Source organism: Mixophyes fleayi, chromosome 7, assembly GCF_038048845.1.
Source record: "Mixophyes fleayi isolate aMixFle1 chromosome 7, aMixFle1.hap1, whole genome shotgun sequence".
In the NCBI taxonomy this organism is placed as follows: Eukaryota; Metazoa; Chordata; class Amphibia; order Anura; family Limnodynastidae; genus Mixophyes; species Mixophyes fleayi.
Window position 1 is genome coordinate 33,122,523 of NC_134408.1, and position 19,842 is coordinate 33,142,364.

General features: G+C 41.0%; 1 protein-coding gene across 1 annotated transcript in view; it reads right to left on the reverse strand.

The window, feature by feature from the left end:
• Window positions 1–2,304: 2,304 nt before the first annotated feature.
• The window catches only part of LOC142097617 (cytochrome P450 2W1-like), a 30,141-nt gene continuing 12,603 nt past the window's right edge, over window positions 2,305–19,842 (reverse strand). The window contains exons 3-9 of the mRNA XM_075179622.1: window positions 16,091–16,240; window positions 15,433–15,590; window positions 12,862–13,035; window positions 10,310–10,457; window positions 8,931–9,115; window positions 5,552–5,693; window positions 2,305–3,576 (exon numbers count right to left, since the gene is read on the reverse strand). Of these exons, the coding sequence (XP_075035723.1) occupies window positions 3,389–3,576; window positions 5,552–5,693; window positions 8,931–9,115; window positions 10,310–10,457; window positions 12,862–13,035; window positions 15,433–15,590; window positions 16,091–16,240 (1,145 nt within the window). The 3' untranslated portion in view covers window positions 2,305–3,388. The remainder of the gene's footprint in view (window positions 3,577–5,551; window positions 5,694–8,930; window positions 9,116–10,309; window positions 10,458–12,861; window positions 13,036–15,432; window positions 15,591–16,090; window positions 16,241–19,842) is intronic.

The following is a 19,842-nucleotide window of genomic DNA, read 5'->3' on the forward strand; positions in this document are numbered from 1 at the left end:
CAAAATGTGAGGGTGGCCTTGCTACCTTCTGGCACCTGTTATGGAGCTGTCCTGTAGTCGAGAACTTTTGGTCACTGGTGGTGTCGGGCATACAAGATACTGGTGTTAAGGTTCCACTCTTGTTTCCTACAACATGTGTGTTTTGTCTGGAAGTTGATCTAATTCTGGGGAGGAACAAGACTAGATATGTTCGTAATCTCCTGGCCTTAGCCAAAGTCATTATTGCTAGAACATGAATGGCACAGGAGGGACCCGAATTTGATAGCTGGGTGGCCCTGGTCAATGAGGCTGTGGGGCATGAAAGGTTTACGTATGAATGCTATGCTAAGATACTAGAAGATTTGGGCTAGTTTGACAAAGTCAAGATATGCAGTGCAGTACTTGGCTGCGGATTTTGATCCTGGGTGAGAAACTCTTTACTATATTCGCCCTTCCACAAAATGGATGTATAGCTCCTAATAGTGGCTGACATGAGGCATTTACTCTGCAACTTTCATATGGTTACCTACCTCCCCTTATGGTAGAGGGGGCAGTTGAGATAGAGAGATACAAGTCATTTAATACATTGCATTTTTGATCTGTGGAAAGTAGTCTACTGTGCATTGCTTGTTATATTTTACTTTCTTGGTGCATTTACCAAATGTGGTTTCAAGTGTATACCGGAACTAGGTTTTGTTTTTGTTTATTTTTATATGTGTTCTTGTAATGTTAAAAAAATTGAATAAAAATATTTGATTTTAAAAAAGAAAACTGCTATGGAAATACCATGGTACAAGAGGTACATGTGTTTGCATGTAACATAAATACTTAAGTGCATTCTTTGTTGCACATGCAATTTGTAGTTAGCTGAGGGAATAGCATTGAGCACAGATAGCTTTGTCTGACCCAGGTGTCACAGTCGTGTTAGAAAAAATGCAGCACTTGGAAAAATATTGCTTCAAGGGCTGTGTTACCCATGTATGCAATGTAAACAGGGGCAAGCTGGGCTGGGTGGCAGGAGGGCATCTGACCCCCGGGCCGGTCCCATAGTGGGCTACCTTTTACTGGGTCACTGGGCCACCTGCATTTTTTTCCATTAAAATAGGCTGCTGAGCCGAGTCTTGTCTCCCGGGCTAAACTTTGCCAGCCCTCCCCTGAATGTAAAGACATGCATAGAGCACCACTCTTTGGTGGAAGCGTAGAAATGGTTTCTGAAGATTTTTTTTCCTTCTAATTTTGGTTTCTAGTTGATTTACTCCAAACACCTATTTGAACCTATGAAAGTAATGGAGAAGGGACATGGGCAGAGGAGCATGTATAACTGGTGTGCATAATTACAATTGCAAATTAAAAATGAAAATTTGGCAAAGTACTTTATGGGGGTTATTAGTTCCTCTATCCAACATTTGGAAGCTGGTGGGTGAAATATTAAGTCCTGACTTTACCTTGATAAGAGACATCTGTTTCCTGAGGTCTAGTAAGTGCAAGTTTCCGATCAGAGGTTGGGGAATTGGAACAGGAGGAACATGATACTTTGTCTTCTTAAATCCATTGATAGAGTACAGTCATGGCCAAAAGTTTTGAGAATGACACGAATATTCTGTTTCACAAAGTCTGCTGCCTCAGTTTTCATGATGGCAATTTGCATATACTCCAGAATGTCATGAAGGATGATCAGATGAAGTGCAATTAATTTCAAAGTCCCTCTGTGCCATGACAATGAACTTTATCCCAAGAACAAGATTTCCACTGCATTTCAGCCCTGCCACAAAAGGAGCAGCTGACATTAGGTCAGTGATTCTCTCTAACACAGTTGAGTGTCATTCTTAGAACTTTTGGCCATGACTGTACATGGAAAAGCAAATCTATATCAGCAAGCAAAGTATTAAACTTATCGTGACTGGATCATTTACAAAGGAGAACAAAAGAGACTTGTTCATTTTTGTCACTCACAATGTGGACTAGAGGGCTAGTAGTTTGCAGTCACACACCTTTTACTGTGATGATGTAACTTTATATAGAGGCAGGGAATGGAGGAGACGACTTGTGTGGCCAAATGAACATTACTAAGTGTTTCACACTTTATGATGACATTATCTTTTGCAATACTATATATATATATATAACTCTTTCAACATTTTCATAGAAGGTAAAATGTTAAAGAGCCTTTTTTTTCAGCAGGAAGTTTCCAGAAAGCAGAGGTGAAGGAGACCTACTACACCAATGTGTATGGCCAATTTGGAGAACAATTATGACCAGTGTCAGGATCGATCCATGTGTGGCCAGTCTTAGAATGGAGAACTGAAGGAACTGCACGCATTGACGTGAAGGTTTACATATTAAGGTTTATTGAATGTATATAAAATCACGCCAGTGGTCATTTAATCTTCTTGCATAGTTAGGACATACATTATCTCCATAAATGCAATTAATCAATATCTTTCTTATCTATAAAAAGCTGTAAACCTGAATGCAAAAACTTAATGTAGCTGCTGCAGAACAAAATAGTAACTCATATTTTAATATGTCTACACACACTAAACAGCATGCACCACATGTGTTATCACTATAAGAATTATACAGCGCTCCCTTGTAGTTGGATAATTTTGTGACATCTGCATAACTTGTATCTCCATCACCATGCTGGTACAGGACCTTTAAAAAATTATGCTCCAGGGGGTTGGATTTGTTGTTCAATTGTCCCTTTTAGAAGCAAGTGCTTTATATGCCAGCCTAACAGTAAGACCAACTGTGGCTTCTCCCTCATTAATAGATGTGAGTGTACACAGTATCATACTGTATCCGTAAACATAAAAATGAAACATTATTTGTAAATCGTTGTGTTGCGCTTTAAGCCCACATTATGACTTCTATCATTTTACTATAATGTTTCTCCTCTTTTTCACACACAGGTGACAACTTTCATTGATAACATTGATTCATTGATAACAAAACAGTCTCATCCTTGCATTTTACCCACAGTGTAAATAAACTTACAGCTATAATAATGTTGATACACATTATTCTATAAAACTGTAAAACATAACAAATGCATATTACATTACTGATGGCATAAACAGACAAGTAGCAAACAAACGTGTTTGCTATAATTATTCACTGAGCTTGTGCCAGATGGTAAATTCATGGGATGGGGTAAAATCCATAAACTCATGAAATATCTGAATAGCACAATAACACCTAATAGATTTTTTTAAGCCTCAGTATAATGCACAGAAACAGAGCTTATCTCATCAAAAGCAATAATTACCCTAGTATAAGCTCCGTTAGAGTCGAGTGGTGGCAGTAAGGAAGCCACCAGGCATATAACGGCCAACAACTAGACTAGGCGGCATCTCAAGAGTCCCAATGATAAGTGGACATATTACCATCATTATATATCGGACACTGTCTACATTCGTGGAGTGGCACAAACTTTATAATCCTTCGGTCTCATGATCAAGAATGAATCTGCAGTGAGGTCCAGGTCATCTCTGTCCACTCCTGGAGGAGGCGTGAAGGTAAACTTTTGAAGTATCCCAGTGATGAGTATGAAGAGCTCCATCCTGGCCAGGGTCTCTCCAGCACACACCCTGCGCCCTATATGGTAATAACCAGTCATTATTAAGGCAATGATACACATTGAGATATCTCAATCTTTTCAAAGGTAACACCTATGTCATGCATCCAATATGGAGTGTCACATTCTTTATGTTTAGGTTTGTTTTAACTGGCAACTATTACAATGGCCTCTGCATTTAAAACCAGTGAAATGAACATTTCACTAAATCGTACAGGAAGAATATTGTGGAGGTTTTTATGATATTTTTTTTTATCAAACAGAACTACCAATGTACAAAACATACTGGTAAGTATAAAGGTTTTAATACAAAGGCATCCTTCAGGGGTAAAAGACTGCACTCCCTAAAGACACCCCACAGACCTCCTGTACATTGTGAAACATTTCTGGATGAAGAATATACCGGTTGTACTGAGATATCACCCATGGTAATAGGCACATGACTGCTGTCCACAATACTGAAGGTGACATGTGGGCTCTAGACGCTGAAGTATGAGATTAAAACATCTCAATCGTTTCAAAGGTAAAATCTTTGTAAATATGCAGTCAGTGCCTATTACAGAAAAAAGTCTACCCATTAGTTGAAATTCAATTTTGGGCACAAAATACAGAGTTTTACTTACTTGGGATAAGACATTACTATTGTGTATTCACCTATGCCTCCAGTAGTATGGCACTTGTATGGGAAGTTCACAGGAGGTGTATTGAAAACTCTACTGCTGGTCTGTAACAACCAAGCAGCATAGACCAGACCAGCGCTAGTCTATGGAGACATCGGTGGAGCTACTTGAACAGGAGAACGCTCTGCACCAGGTAAGTAAAGCTCTGCATTCTAGCTTAAAATTGTGAACTCTATCAAAAACTAATTTTAAGTTTTGGGTGGAGATGATGGTAAACATAAAATGTCCTATAAACCAACTTCAATTTTTATTTTTTTTTAAACTTTTTATTAGAAACATCTTTTTTCAATAAAAAAGAGGGCATTACAGAATATCGAGAGGTTAATCAGAAACAGATAACACGTGTTTACATACAGCAGGACGCATAAACACTCTCATGGTTTCCTCGTATTCGGAAGATAATTGTATATTTATCTAGTACTGTAAAGATATTGTTTTAATATTTTAGAAATATAGGGTATAGAGGGGGAGGGGGTGTAATGGGTGAAAGGGGGACATGTAGGGGCCATAGGAAAGGATTGGAAGTTAAGGATTCACGCATCAGGTGAGAGAAAAATATACTTGCTTAGAAATACCATTCCATATTCAGATATCACTAAAACTGGTGTGGAGTTTGATTGTGATATAAAGCCCATGAGGACCAGACTTTGCAGAAGGAGATGGAGGAGCCCCTCAGCACGCTAGTAATATGTTCCCCAACTTAAATTTTTACACATCTGTAGTACATAACAATTTTCAAAGAACCCAAAAAGTGAAACATTCAGGAAAATTAGTGCTCAAGTTTATGCTGATTCTCCACTTCAGCTTTCTTAAAAACAGCATATGGTGGGGTGTTTCCACCCCATGCCGGTGACATTTGGATGGCTGAATAGCAAAGTAGAACATTAATAATAATATCTGACTCTAATAGACAGGCAAGGATTTTTGGAAAGGCCACAAAAGCCCAGGCCGAGGGCAGCAATATTGAAGGGAGGTAAGGTATACATGCTTTTTTTTTTACCCACCTTATCACATTTTTTGTATCCCTCCGATTCGCCACCAGATATTTTCTCAGCATAAAACTGCATTACAATATGTTAATTATATTGTGTCACCCTCTCTATATATGGCATCCTCACTATAACACCAATGTTGGCTTATGTTTCAAGCTGATGTTAAAAAGAGGGAGATCAGTGTATCAAAATGATCAGTTTTTACTGAAAACCAATTTCCTGCAGCTATGATCAGAGACTCTGAAAATTGCCCCAGGTGAATATAAAACTTTTCTCCGGACTTGGTAATAACAATACTTATTTGCTGCAATGTATTTACTCACCTTTGGAGAAAGCATAGAATGCATCTCTCTTCAAAAACTTCCCATCAGCATCCAGAAAATGATAGGGGTTAAACTCCCTGGGGGTCTCCCATTCGGTTTCGTCATAAAGAATCGATGTGAAAAGTGGAATCACTGTTGTTCCCTAGTAAAAATTATGGTTTTGTTTCAATATATTACATTTGATTGGTCATTTCAAATTAAATAGTACATCCAAATGTAATCATATAGCTTCTAATGGCATGTACTCGATGGATGTCTATATTTTTTTTAACTGTTTCCTTCTTAACCTGCCTTATCCTCATCCCCTTTAATGCAAACCATTATTTAATTCCAGTGGCATCAAATGCAAAACACACTGATAAAATACATTCCGTGTAGAATCCAGTAGCTTATAAGAATGAAGGTCTATAGCATTGTAGCTTTGGAACAATTAAATTACAAAGTACTTTATTTTATTTTTTTGCAGCAGAACCATAATAACCATAATTAATGTAATTAATGTTAAAGATGACAATCTTTTGTGTAACCCATGTCAATGATAATGTTTATTTATGTTACCAGTGTTACTGAAATTCTTTAAATAATAACACTAATACAGAAAAACAGTGTTGACATTAGAAAGTGGTGTGCACGAGGAATGTGTTGAGATAAAGAGCAGGAAGGATTGTGATTAGAAACAAAGAAAAGATGACAGGGAGCACAAGAGGGTGAGACAGTTGAGTGGAGGAGAACAAGAGAGAAGGGGGAGGACATGTGAGAGGCTAGGAAGAGGAACATTGAGGAGAGGTTTGCAATAAAGTGTATGAAATTATAGTATTGTGACAGACTAAGAAAATAGTGATTGATACAACAGGAGGATAAGTTATAGAGGAAACTCAGACCACAAGGATGAGAATCTGTGTACCGGGAATACGTCAGTTGTTAGAGATAAGTGTATCAACCCACAGTCTTGTAACAACCAGTGTGTGTAATTTGCAGATGTTTATGTAACTGAACTACAGTAGTTACAGAGATAATCAGTTTAAGAAGTTTTTACTTTAAGCAGAGACAGTTAATTTATAATAAACTTTTACCTCACTCACTGCAGTAAGATAATGAACACATAAATATGTAGTGTCCGGAGTGTGTCCATCTTTCTACAGACCTTTGAGTCAGTCATTTATGAAGTGTTACATGTTATGATTCAACAACAACCTATTACAATTTTAAAGAAACAAAGTGAGGTTTAAATTATATGGTTTATAATTTCTTTGGCTATGGATTAGACCAAAGGCTATCTAATGTGGCAACAACGAAAGTGTAAACTCTCTTCATTTACTGTAGTTATTTCCTTAATTCAAGACATATTGGTCAGCGTGATTAAATTCTCAAAATCGCACAAGGATCTTCAGTACACTGATTATACTAAACACCTCAGTGCTGCAACGGTTAAATACCTCAACTGTCAATATGTGCACCAACGGCCATTCAAGGGTGATATATATACACTATATGGACAAAAGTATTTGGCCACAGCTGTTAATTATTGAATTGAAGTGTTTCAATGAAACCCGTTGCCAAATGTGTATAAAATCAAGCACCTAGCCATGTATTCTCCATTTGCAAACATTGGTGATACAAAATGGAACCTTCTGAAGAGCTCAGAGACTTCAGGCGTGGTACTGTGATAGGATGCCACCTTTACTATAAGACAGTTCGTGAAATTTCATCCCTGCTGGATATTCCATGGTCAACTGTAAGTGATATTATTAGAAAGTGGAAGCATTTAGAAACAACAGCAACTCAGCCACGAAGCGGAAGACCATGTAAAATCACAGAGCAGGGTCAACAACTGCTAAGGTGCACGGTGTGTAAAAGTCGTCAATACTCTGCTGATTCCATAGCTGAAAAGTTCAGAACTTCCTCTAGCATTAATGTAAGCACAAAAACTGTGCAGTGGAACTTAATGGAATGGGCTTCCATGGCTGAGCAGCTGCATGCAAGCCTCACATCACCAAGACCAATGCCAAGCGTCGGATGGAGTGGTGTAAAGCACACCAACACTGGACTGTGGAGAAGTGGAAACATGTTCTGTGGAGTGACAAATCACACTTCTCAGACTGGCAGTCAGATGGGCGAGTCTGGGTTTGGCGGGTGCCGGTAGAATGTTACCTGCCTGACTGCATTATGCCATCTGCAAAGTTTGGTGGAGGAGGGATAATGGTATGGGGCTGTTTTTCAGGGTTTGGGCTAGGCCCCTTATCTCCAGTGGAGGGCAATCTTAATGCTTCAGCATACCAAGTCATTTTGGACAATGCGATGCTTCCCACTTAGTGGCAACAGTTTGTGGAAGACCCTTTTCTACTCCAACATGACTGTGCCCCAGTGCACAAAGCAAGGACTACAAAGACATGGTTTGAGAAGTTCGGTGTGAAAGAATTTGACTGGCCCACACAGAGCCCTGACCTCAGCCCCAGTAAACGCCTTTGGGATGAACTGGAACGGAGATTAGATCCAGGCCTCATAAATGTTCTATAGAATGAATGGGCACAAATTCCCACAGAAACACTCCAACATCTTGTGGAGCCTTCCAAGAAGAGTGGAAGATGTTATTGCTGCAAAAGGGGACCAACTCCATATTAAAGTATATGTATTTGAATACAAGGTCATTACAATTCCTGTTGGTGTATTGGTCAGGCGTCCGAATACTTTTGTCCATATAGTGTATATATATGAACTCTGTAATTATATTATAAGAATATATGTTTTATAGTTTAAGACCAGTGATTTCCTACATAGTGTAATAATATTAAAGTAACAGTTTATAAAACAAGTACTATTAGTAATGTAACAATCAAATTTAACACGTGTAAATTTAGGATTGGCTAGTTATAAATGAGTGATTTAGGAAGTAATATGATCCAGAAGATTAGTTAAATTTAATAGATTACATGTTGATATCTGTATACATAAAATGTTTTAATTGTTTGGATGTGCTGTATTATATTCATCACTGTTATAGTGTAATCAATACTTTCCATTGCTATAATCAAAAATATAATGTAACACATAACTTTGGTTGTCTACATGAATCTATCAGATTAAATATTACCAGGGAACTACTGGGAGGGGTTTCCTGTATCTCCACTGGTGCTTATATCTCAAGTATATAAACTTAGTGTAGTATAGGTTCAGGTGGAGGCACTAATCGCTCAATAATACATAGTAAAAGGGTGTTACATTTGGAAAGAAAATAGAATCAAAGGTTACCTGTACTGTATACTACATTACGGCACACACAATGACATCATGATTAGATGATGTAACATAACAAGAAAGAATACATTTTTATGACATTTTATAATCTTCTTAGTCACATCAAATACAGTAAATGAATTACCTTAGGTATAAAATAGCCTCTGAAGTGGACATCTGTGGGTGTGGCATGTGGTAGGTACTGGAGAATGTTACCAAACCTTTGAATTTCATGCACTACTGCCAAGCAGAATGGAAGGATTGTCTGGTCATCCCATCTGGGGGGGCGTTCAAGACCTATCACATTATCAATTTCATTTTGAGCTTTTTCTGAAAGAAAGAAAACGGAATGTAATATAATATATGTTTTATGTAGAGCTTTAGTGCAGTAATGTTGGCCACATATAATGCCCACTCCATGTGTGACCCAAAATCACCATAATGATCTACATAAGTAAACATGGTCAGAAGGTCACCGCTGTCACCCAATGTCTGTAGTATTCTCCCAACATTAGAACCACACATGTGTCCCACCACGCATGTGGCCAACCGGCGGAGCTGCTCTGATCGCTAAGTGTGTGGTCAGATTTATAAACACACTAAGTGAAATATGAATCATTTCAACACACGTTGAGTAGAGGACAAGCTGAAGTTAAAATTAGAATAGTTGCCAACATTTGAACATTTTAAACCTGTCAAAAAGCTAGAAACCACACATAAAAGAAGCATATTTCAAATTAAGTCCTACCTATCTAATTTTGTCTTAGAGAACGGGGATATTTGTAGTGAATGGACTGGTAGGCAATGTCATCGTAGCTTAAGTCTAACATAAAGTGTGATGATGATACATGAAGATACATTCCAGCTCGCCTTCATTTTCAAACTTGTAACTGTATAAAGACCAGATTAGGTCTTATGATGGAGGGGGCTACAATTCAGTAAAAACATGAATCCTATCATAAGAATTCATGCCAACAAGAGCTGCCGTAGAATGGATGGGGGTGATGAAGTCTGGCATTCTATGCTGATGTGTTTTACAGGCTTTGGGAGAGCCATCATGTCACCTGTTACCATGGGTACGCTTCAAATCTCACTTTGCTGCCTACACACAATGGAAGAGACCATCATTTTTAACATTAATCATTGTTCATGTAGTCTATCTATTAACGAATAACCAGTGACAACGTGCCTCATGGTGTCACTAGCTCCTAGTGAATAAATATCTAGCTTCCTCATTCATGTTGTGGCTGCCTCCACTCTGTGTAGGTGACCGGTGCACTTTAATGGACCAGATGTCTGATTGTACCCCATAACTAATGCCTGGTTATGTGCATTTAGCGTCATAATAAAAATATCACAAATTGTGTGTAACATTGTTACTAATGTTAAAGGATACTGAAGAAATGGTACCCAACATGTTCTCATCCCCTATTCCAATTAGTAAATAATAATAATAAAAATGATTTGTTTGTATGCTGCTGTGCATCACAGAAACAGGAGGTGATACAAGCACAATGTCCTTACTTTGTATGTGGGGATATTTCATCATGAGTAAGATGCCCCATTGTATTGTAGTGGAGGTGGTTTCTAACCCACCAACCATGAGATCAAACGTGGAAGCCAGCAAGTTCTCTTCTGTAAAGATTTTCTCTTTTTCATCTGTGACTTTTTCCTTGGGGACAGTTGACAAATAGAAATATTATCAATATGAATTATTAAACATGTTAGTAGACCAGTTTATACATGTATTTTTCCCCATTTCCACATTACAACATAAATCTTTTTCTCATGGTTTAAAACCTTGTTTTGTGATGTTTCGCCCACCCTCAATAAAATAGGGGTTGTATACTAATAAAGTACAAATATGTGGTAACCCCTAGCAACCAGATCTATAATATAAATGTCTAGTGGCGTGTGTTAGTCTGTCTGTGTGTGTGTGTGTGTGTGTGTGTGTGTGTGTGTAAAAACTAAAACTAAGCTGCAGCGCCACCTGCTGGGCAGAGTTATACACTGACCTACTAAATTCTTAGTGTGTGTGTGGGGGAAAAAAAAATCAGAAAGGGCTGAAATTTGGTATACTAAGATGTTTTTAATTTGTTAATTTAATTTGTTAATTGTTAAAAGTGTTTATAAAGATTTAAAAAAAATATATATATATTTCTTGAAGGAGAAGTGACAGTTGGGAGTGGTAATGCATGAGTATCATGCACGGGTTAACTTGTATATCATATTTGTTTTATTATCTAACTCACTCTTGATCACTGAGTACTTGCCATGGGCTACTGCACTTTCCTGATAAATAAACCCAAATAGAGGGTTATTTACTTCCAATGGACAAAGATGCAAATCTACATATTAAAGTGAAGTATAAAAGGCACATGATATCTGTAGTCATGGACACATTAGATGCTTTTCACCTCTTCCTTCTTCCACCTATACTCAATCATAACACACATTTCACATCCAAACACACCCATTCCCCCAACTTTTGATTGTTCCAAATCAGGACAGCATTTGAAGGTTTACATAACCAGGCTTTGTTATTGGCATTTTGTGATTTCAGTCAGTGTTTATGCAATAGGGCAAGAGACAGCCTTAGTTTATGTTATTGTTAGGCTGCAAAAGTTTATTTAACAGGAGACTGGAGTTTTTCTAACTGCAAAAAAATGAGAACCCCAAAGCTTTTCTTTATGCTTAAGTAAGCACATTGTCTTCCCAGTACTTTTAAGGATACAATTCACTGGAACTTGTTTCTGTATTTTACACAAATTTCTCCTGGTCCCTCTAAATGTAACACAATTGGGCACACATTTGCACACAGACACTGACAACTTTTTTCTATTTTGTTTTTTTTATTAAAAGCCCGGGACGGTGCTCTCTAAAACCATTTTGCATCAAAACACAAAAGGTTCTCTGGGATGTTGTTCATGTCCTCCTCAAAGGAGTAAGGGCCCGTTTATCCCCCACCACCTCAGACCATAAGACTCTCAAGGGGCAAGGGTCTTCAGTCCGCCCTTCACCACAAGGCTAATTAAAATTACTTTAAAACTGTACGGCGACCGCTGACCATACCGTCCACGGCCACCGCACAGCTTCAGATAAATCCACGGGGAGGGGGAAGGGGCTATGGATCACCACCGCCGCCCTCCCCTCCAACAGCTGATGGGGCGCTCCGTCTCCTCCCCTCCACTCACTGACTGTCGGGCGTGACATCATCATCACGGCCCGACAGTGTCAGTGAGTGGAGGGGAGGAGACGGAGCAGAGAGGAGCAGCTTTATGGAGGCAAGATAAGCTAAGGAAAGATGGGGAGAGAGCGCAGATTTTTAAAGTGTGCCTGGGGGGGACTTTGAAAGTTTGCCTGGGGGGGGGAATTTTGAAAGTGTGCCTAGGGCGCCAAGGACCCTAGCACCGGCCATGGTCAGTCCCCATTGCACTGGTAATATCATTAATCCTGCATCCATTGCATTTACTATATCCCCAGCAAACCCTTGGAATAGCTCTCCCTTTCACTTATGCAATTGTCTGCCAATCCTCCCTGCACTGTTATTAAATCAAACCATCCCCAATCTCTGGGTACATTTAGGGCTCATACTAAATTGTTACAAAAGAAGCGTTTTCTTGCAAATCGCAATAGTTACACTTATTAAACAAAGTCAGATATGTTTCTATGCAGGGAATATTGGAAGGATGTGTTAGTAGGCAACGAAGCAAGTATAAGCACAGAGGCATAAACTATCCGCAGATAATGCAAAATGATTTGTGTACTTTCATAACACAGGACTGCCAGCTTTTTCCCTGCATTGCTTTAGAAATGACTCATCTAAGTTGTCCTACATGTTACTACGACCAAATTCCAGTAGTTCTAAATCCTGCCTACTTTTGTGTTGGCCCCACCCACAGTTAATTTGAACCCACCCACATGAGGCCACTTAAAAAAAAAATTCCAGGGCCACTTTATGTTCCCAATCCGCCCCTGACCATCACCCCCCCCCCCACCCCTTCCCCCCCACCACCACACACACACACACATGGGCTGCTCTGGCGTTAGTTCTGCCACTGTTAGTTGACTGTTACCCTTTCATCTTTCTGTAGGAAGGCTTCGCCGTAAGTCCTGAAAGAATCTTCACTTTTAACTTCCCTTGCTTGCTTGTAGAGTACTCTCAAAACTTCATTTAATTCATCAACTTTACTTACAACGGCGTCAGGAGTTTTCAAGACGTATTTCAGTATTTGGAAAACATTGAAGCACTTGGAAAAATAAATAAATATATATGTACAATAAAATATATAAGACAAAAAACATATAACTTGTGACGTGAGTGAGTCTCTGTACAGCGCTATGGAATTAGTAGTGCTATATAAATAACTGATGATGATGAAATTGTAAACAGGTAAACTGTTGTCATAACATCAGCCTGTGAGTAGGGGTCTGTATGCACCATACCTCACAACTTCAAAATTTCCATTCCGGACTATTGTGGCACATGCACAAAAGATGGCAAGGCCTCGACACAATGGGGCATTGCCCCCTTCCCTGGGGGCATTCCCAATGCTTATGAAGCTTTAGCACACCCTTAACTCCACTCCCCCACAATGTTACATGCAGTTCTGTGCAGAATGGTGGGGAACGTGTCAACCGCCCAATAGTCCAGCCAACAAAGGTGTCTTATGTTGGAACAATGGGACAGTTTCGTATGATGGAGCTATGTGTGATGTCACTGCTGATTCCCCTTCAAGATTCACTAAAGTTAAAGGGCAAGTTCCTTCATGTAAAAGAGCTACTAGTAATGCTCACAAATATACAGTATAGATCTAAGTTCCCACGCCCTGAGAAATCTACATTATATTTACATTTATTAGCTTCATGTAAGATATTGTTCTCCGTAATCAATTTTTTATTTTTTAAAGATGGCTAAAAGAGACTGACTGCATTGTAATACAATGGGAGCTTCTCTCACAATCCCAGCTTTATCGCAAGTACCTTCAGTAAGTTTCTGGAGCGTTTACATATATAGATTTGTAAATGTTATTGGTAGCTCCATTATGTAAGTCAACTTGGATTTTGAGTTCTGTCACACTTTAAAAATGCTACTGCTAACATTCACAAATATATATGTAAGGCAGACGTGTCAAACTCGCGGCCCAAAAACATATTTTTTGCAGCCCTACCAGAGCCGCCGGCCCAGAATTTTTATTTTTGTAAACATAAATAAAATAAAAAAAATACTTACCTGATGCGGTGGCATCCAATGCTGTCCTCTCTACCTCCCTTCGCACTGAATGTTGGCAATGACGTTATCACGCCTGTCATTTTTAGTGAGGAACGCACAGAGAGGAGCCACAATGGCCAAGGCAAAAGAGACAGAAGAGAAAGGCAGAAGAGAAGGCAATAGAAAGGTAAGTGAAGGGGAGCAAATGCAGTGGGGGGGGGGGGCACAGTGAAACAGGGGAGACAGATGAAGGGGAGCAAAAGCAGCATGGAGGGCACAGTGTGAAACGGGAGACGGGTGAAGGGTAGCAAAAGCAGCATGGAGGGCACAGCGTGAAACGGGAGATGGGTGAAGGGTAGCAAAAGCAGCATGGAGGGCACAGTGTGAAACGGGAGACGGGTGAAGGGTAGCAAAAGCAGCATGGAGGGCACAATGTGAAACGGGAGACAGGTGAAGGGGAACAAAAGCAGCATGGAGGGCACAGTGTGAAACAGGGGAGACAGATAAAGGGGAGCAAAAGCAGCATGGAGGGCACAGTGTGACACGGGAGACGGGTGAAGGGTAGCAAAAACAGCATGGAGGGCACAGTGTGAAACTGGAGACAGGTGAAGGGGAACAAAAGCAGCATGGAGGACACAGTGTGAAACTGGAGACAGGTGAAGGGGAACAAAAGCAGCATGGAAGGCACAGTGTGAAACGGGAGACAGATGAAAGGGAGCAAAAGCAGCATGGAGGGCACAGTGTGACACGGGAGACAGGTGAAGGGGAACAAAAGCAGCATGGAGGGCACAGTGTGAAACTGGAGACAGGTGAAGGGGAACAAAAGCAGCATGGAGGGCACAGTGTGAAACAGGGGAGACAGATAAAGGGGAGCAAAAGCAGCATGGAGGGCACAGTGTGACACGGGAGACGGGTGAAGGGGAACAAAAGCAGCATGGAAGGCACAGTGTGAAACAGGGGAGACAGATGAAGGGGAGCAAAAGTAGCATGGAGGGCACAGTGTCAGGCATGGGGAAGAAAACATTAAAGTTTATTTTTGTTTTTTCTTAATAATAAACTTTACAAAATTGCAAATGAGGCTTTTACTTTTTCTTGCTGCCCCACAATCTTATACTTTGATTATTTGGCCCAATTGGGGTTTTGAGTTTGACATGCCTGGTGTAAGGGGCAGAGAAGCTTATCAGATTGAAAGATATCTGAAATAAAGTTGTGATTGTGGGGGAAGTTAGTTTCCCAATGCTTCCTGCCAATAAAGCTAATGAAGAAAACTGCTGTCAGTCTTTTTTCAACAGAAAATGACCGCCCTGAGATTGTCATGGTGTTAATAATTATATTGCTAGACTCAACAGTTTTATACACAAGCCTTCTGTTTCTCAGGAGGTATGACCAGCATTTGCTACTTTCATTTTCATTTTTAAAAAACCTGATATTTTACCTTAGCAGGAGCCATTCCAGTGTGAATAACGAGGTAATCTATCAGGCTCACCATCTTCTGGAATGTTGGGTTATCATAGTCAAAACGCCTCCCAAATAAAATTCTAAAGGTTATGTTTGGGGTAGCAGAAAAAAACACTTTTTTGGCAAAAGGTTCACCTGGAATATAATTCAAACATAGTAGTTGTCAACAGAGGTTCCAATCAAATAAAACTTATGGCCAGTGGTAAAACAGTTTATTTTGGAACCCAAGCAAAGCTGAGCCCTGTCCTCTAGGCCTACACTTATATACATGGCTTACATATGATTCTTCTTTTTATTTAAAACATTACATCTACGCATACAATTATACTCTCTCCTTTTATAGCGTATCCCCTTGTACTTATTTACTTACAAAAAACTTTGTATTCGTTCAGTAATCTGGCAAAATGTCTGCAGAACATTGTCCTGCTCTAACTACTCTTTATTTAGCAGAGCATCTCACATTGCACATACAGTTCGAAGCATTTAAATTCTATTGGCACCAAAACAACTTTCTTTTTCAAGAGCCAACAATATGCTATTCTATGCCACCTGCAGAATTGTCTACTTTTATATTGTTTCTAGATCCTCCTAAATAACTATATTACGAGAAATTCATAAAATATGGCATGACTCACCATTGTGAGACAGAATATATTCATTCAAAAATTGTAGCTCTTCAATAATTCTGCTTTCAATGGTTCTCTTCCCCATCCCAAGATCTCGTAGGATGGAAAGAGTAAATCTTCGAGTTATTTTCCATCCCTCCCCACTGGAAAAGAAGACTCCTAGAACAGAAAATAGAAACTTCGTAAAGCATGTAATGTTAAAAATATGAGCTGGCGAGTCAACGTTTATTTTGGGTCTGGGCAACTAGTTATGGCAGTATATTTTTTTATGGCTATTGTGTGTAAAATGGGTAAAGAAAGTTAAATGTTCGAAGGCTACACAAGTTAATTTGCTCAGGGCTCAAAAAACAAAACGTTGTCCTGCTTTTTAGCTGTATTGTTTTACTTTCTATATTTATGTTTTCTCCAAGTGATATGGGTTCACTTAAAACTGTGAAATATGATGGGTTGTTTATGAAAATTGTGCTACAGGTAGCCGTACAAAAGATGGTGTCAACTAGAACAACCATTAATTGTTTTAGTATATGTAGCGCCGCTAGCGGCAACCCGAGCGGGCCGCACATGTGCAGTACAAAAATCAGAAAGAGAACTACATTTACCAGCAAGCCTGGGAGAAGGTTTGGTGCCAAAAATCACGCAGAGGAGATACAGATCAGGAAACCACGAGAGGTCGCGTGGAAAGAGGAAGGAGGAGCATTGTGGGAGCCCAGCAGAGGTGGTTGGCTGGACCAAGCAGCGGTGGTGAGAACAGGGAAGAGTCCCCTGCAGACTGTCAGAGAAAGGAGAGGCACCAGTGCATGGGAGTGCATGAGAAATTGAGGCGTGAATGGGAGCTACACTTGGATAGGAGGGGGAGAGTCCCCAACAGCAACTGTCTTAAAGATTAGAGAGACTATGGTGAGACATTGTCAGGCGCCGTTCCGCACGGCCGCCTGTCTGCTGACAGCGCGTCTGGTTGCATAGCTTCACCCGCTACACCAGCCATAACCTCTTCTGCATCCACAGCATCTAGTGTGGTTACGGTCTCTACAGCGGCCGCCGGTTTACGCATCCCGACACCCGAAAAGTTTGACGGTGATCCCAAGAAATGCAGGGGCTTTCTGAACCAATGTGCCATTCAATTTGAGTGCAACCCAGGGGCCTTTTCTTCAGAACGCACCAAAGTAGCCTTTCTCATCTCCCTCCTCAGTGGTCAAGCCCTTGCCTGGGCCTCACCTTTATGGGAACGAGGGGATCCACTTCTTAATAGCTCCAACTCCTTCATTGAAGCTTTTAGAAAAGTCTTAGATTATCCCGGAAGAGTTGCTTCTGCAGCTACTAGCTTGTTAAACCTCCGCCAAGGTGACCTGTCCGTGGGGCAATACGCAGTTCAATTTCGGACCTTGGTTTCCGAGTTAAAATGGAATAACGAAGCACTGGTGGCAACCTTTTGGCAAGGTCTGGTTGACCGGATTAAGGATGAGCTAATTTCCAGAGAACTCCCGGCCGAGTTAGATTCCCTCATCTCCATGTGCATAAAGGTGGATTTGCGCTACCAAGAGCGCACGCAGGAACGCTCTCCTGGCAAACGGTTCATACCACGGCTAGCACCCCAGTTCCAAAATCCCATCCTGCCAGTGGACGAACCAATGCAAGTAGGACGCTCTAAATTATCCCTTGAAGAGAGGGAGAGACGCTTCAAACAACGTCTGTGTCTGTATTGTGGAGATCCGGGACACATGCTAAGAGTTTGTCCCAAGAAACCGGGAAACTCTTCCTCCTAAACGGTGGCGGGGAGGCCGTTTTAGGAGAATCCACAGTTGCTCCCTATTCTAAAGAAAATTCCCCAGAATTTCAGATGGCTGTCATCCTGAGCACCCCCAAGGGTACCTTTTCCACCACGGCCTTTGTGGACTCCGGCTCCTCCGGGAACTTCATTTCGGCGGATCTAGCTTCGCAGCTCCAAATACCTTTAAACCCATTGCCTCAACCGTTATCTCTGACGGCAGTCGACGGTAGTCGTGTCACCCACGGCTCCATCTCCTCCGTGACTTCTCCTGTTCGGTTGATGGTAGGAGTACTTCATAGCGAGATGATCCAACTTTTGGTTTTGCCGAGGTCCATTAATCCCCTCATCTTGGGGCTACCGTGGCTGAGAAAGCATTCTCCTCAGATGGATTGGGACCACGCTCAAGTCATGTCGTGGGGTTCAGGATGTCGCTTTGAATGTCTGTCTAGAGTCTTGCCTTCTAAATGTCAAGTAATGGCTCATTCCGAGCTAACCCATCTTCCTGAGTCCTATATGGAATTCCAAGATCTATTCAGTAAGGTGGAAGCGGAGATCTTGCCTCCTCATCGTCCCTGGGATTGCGCTATTGTTTTGTCTCCGGACCAACCCATCCCGAAAGGGCGGACCTACCCTTTATCTCGTCCAGAGACGTCAGCCATGTCTCAATATATCTCGGAGAACCTGAAACGGGGATTTATCCGCAAATCCACTTCCCCAGCGGGTGCAGGGTTTTTTTTCGTTAAGAAGAAGGATGGGTCTCTTCGGCCTTGTATTGATTATCGTCCTCTCAACCGCATCACTGTCAAAAATCGATATCCACTACCTCTCATCTCTGACCTCTTTGACAAACTCAGTGGATCTCAAATTTTTTCCAAATTAGATCTCCGTGGGGTCTATAATTTGATTCGCATCAAGAAGGGGGACGAATGGAAAACGGCCTTTAACACCAGAGATGGACATTTAGAGTACCTGGTGATGCCCTTCGGCCTCTGCAACGCCCCAGCCATCTTCCAAACCTTTGTTAACGATATCTTTCATGACCTGTTATACACTTCTGTGGTAGTGTATTTAGACGATATATTAATATTTTCTAAAGATCTGAAAACTCATCGGGAGCAAGTAAAGGAGGTCTTATGTAGACTCTGGAAACATCACCTCTACTGCAAGCTGGAGAAATGTGTGTTTGAGATTAGCCAGGTACCTTTTCTTGGTTTCATTGTGTCGGGTCAAGGTCTTTGTATGGATCCCACCAAGGTGTCAGCTATTCTGGACTGGCCTCAGCCACAAGGCCTTAAAGCGATTCAAAGGTTCATTGGCTTTGCAAACTATTATCGCCAATTTATTCAGGGATTCTCCACCATTATAGCTCCCATTACAGCTTTAACCAGGAAGACTGCCAACCCCAGGGTTTGGTCCTCGGAAGCCATGTCTGCCTTCATAAGGTTAAAGAAAGCATTTTCTTCAGCTCCAGTTCTGTCCCAGCCAGATCAAGAACGACCTTTCTTCTTAGAGGTAGATGCATCCTCTGTAGGCATTGGGGCGGTGCTTTTTCAAGAGTCTCCTGCTGGCTCACACAACCCGTGTGGGTTTTTCTCCAGACGATTTCTTCCAAGTGAATGTAATTATGGAATAGGGGACAAGGAGTTACTGGCCATCAAGGCGGCTCTGGAGGAATGGCGACATCTGTTGGAGGGGGCTATATTTCCTGTTAATGTATTTACCGACCATCGGAACCTAGTGTTCATTCAAGAGGCTCGTTGCCTTAATCCTTGGCAAGCCCGCTGGGCATCCTTCTTTGCTCGATTTAACATGAAGCTCACATTCTGCCCTGGAGCCAAGAACGGACGTGCCGATGCATTATCTCGCTCATTTGACGATTCCGATCGTTTAAGACCGTTGGTTCCTCAGCATATTATTGATCCTTCTAATATTGTAGCCCTCACTAGGACCAAAACGTCCTCTCCTCCTCCAGGCCGGTCATTTGTGGAACCTC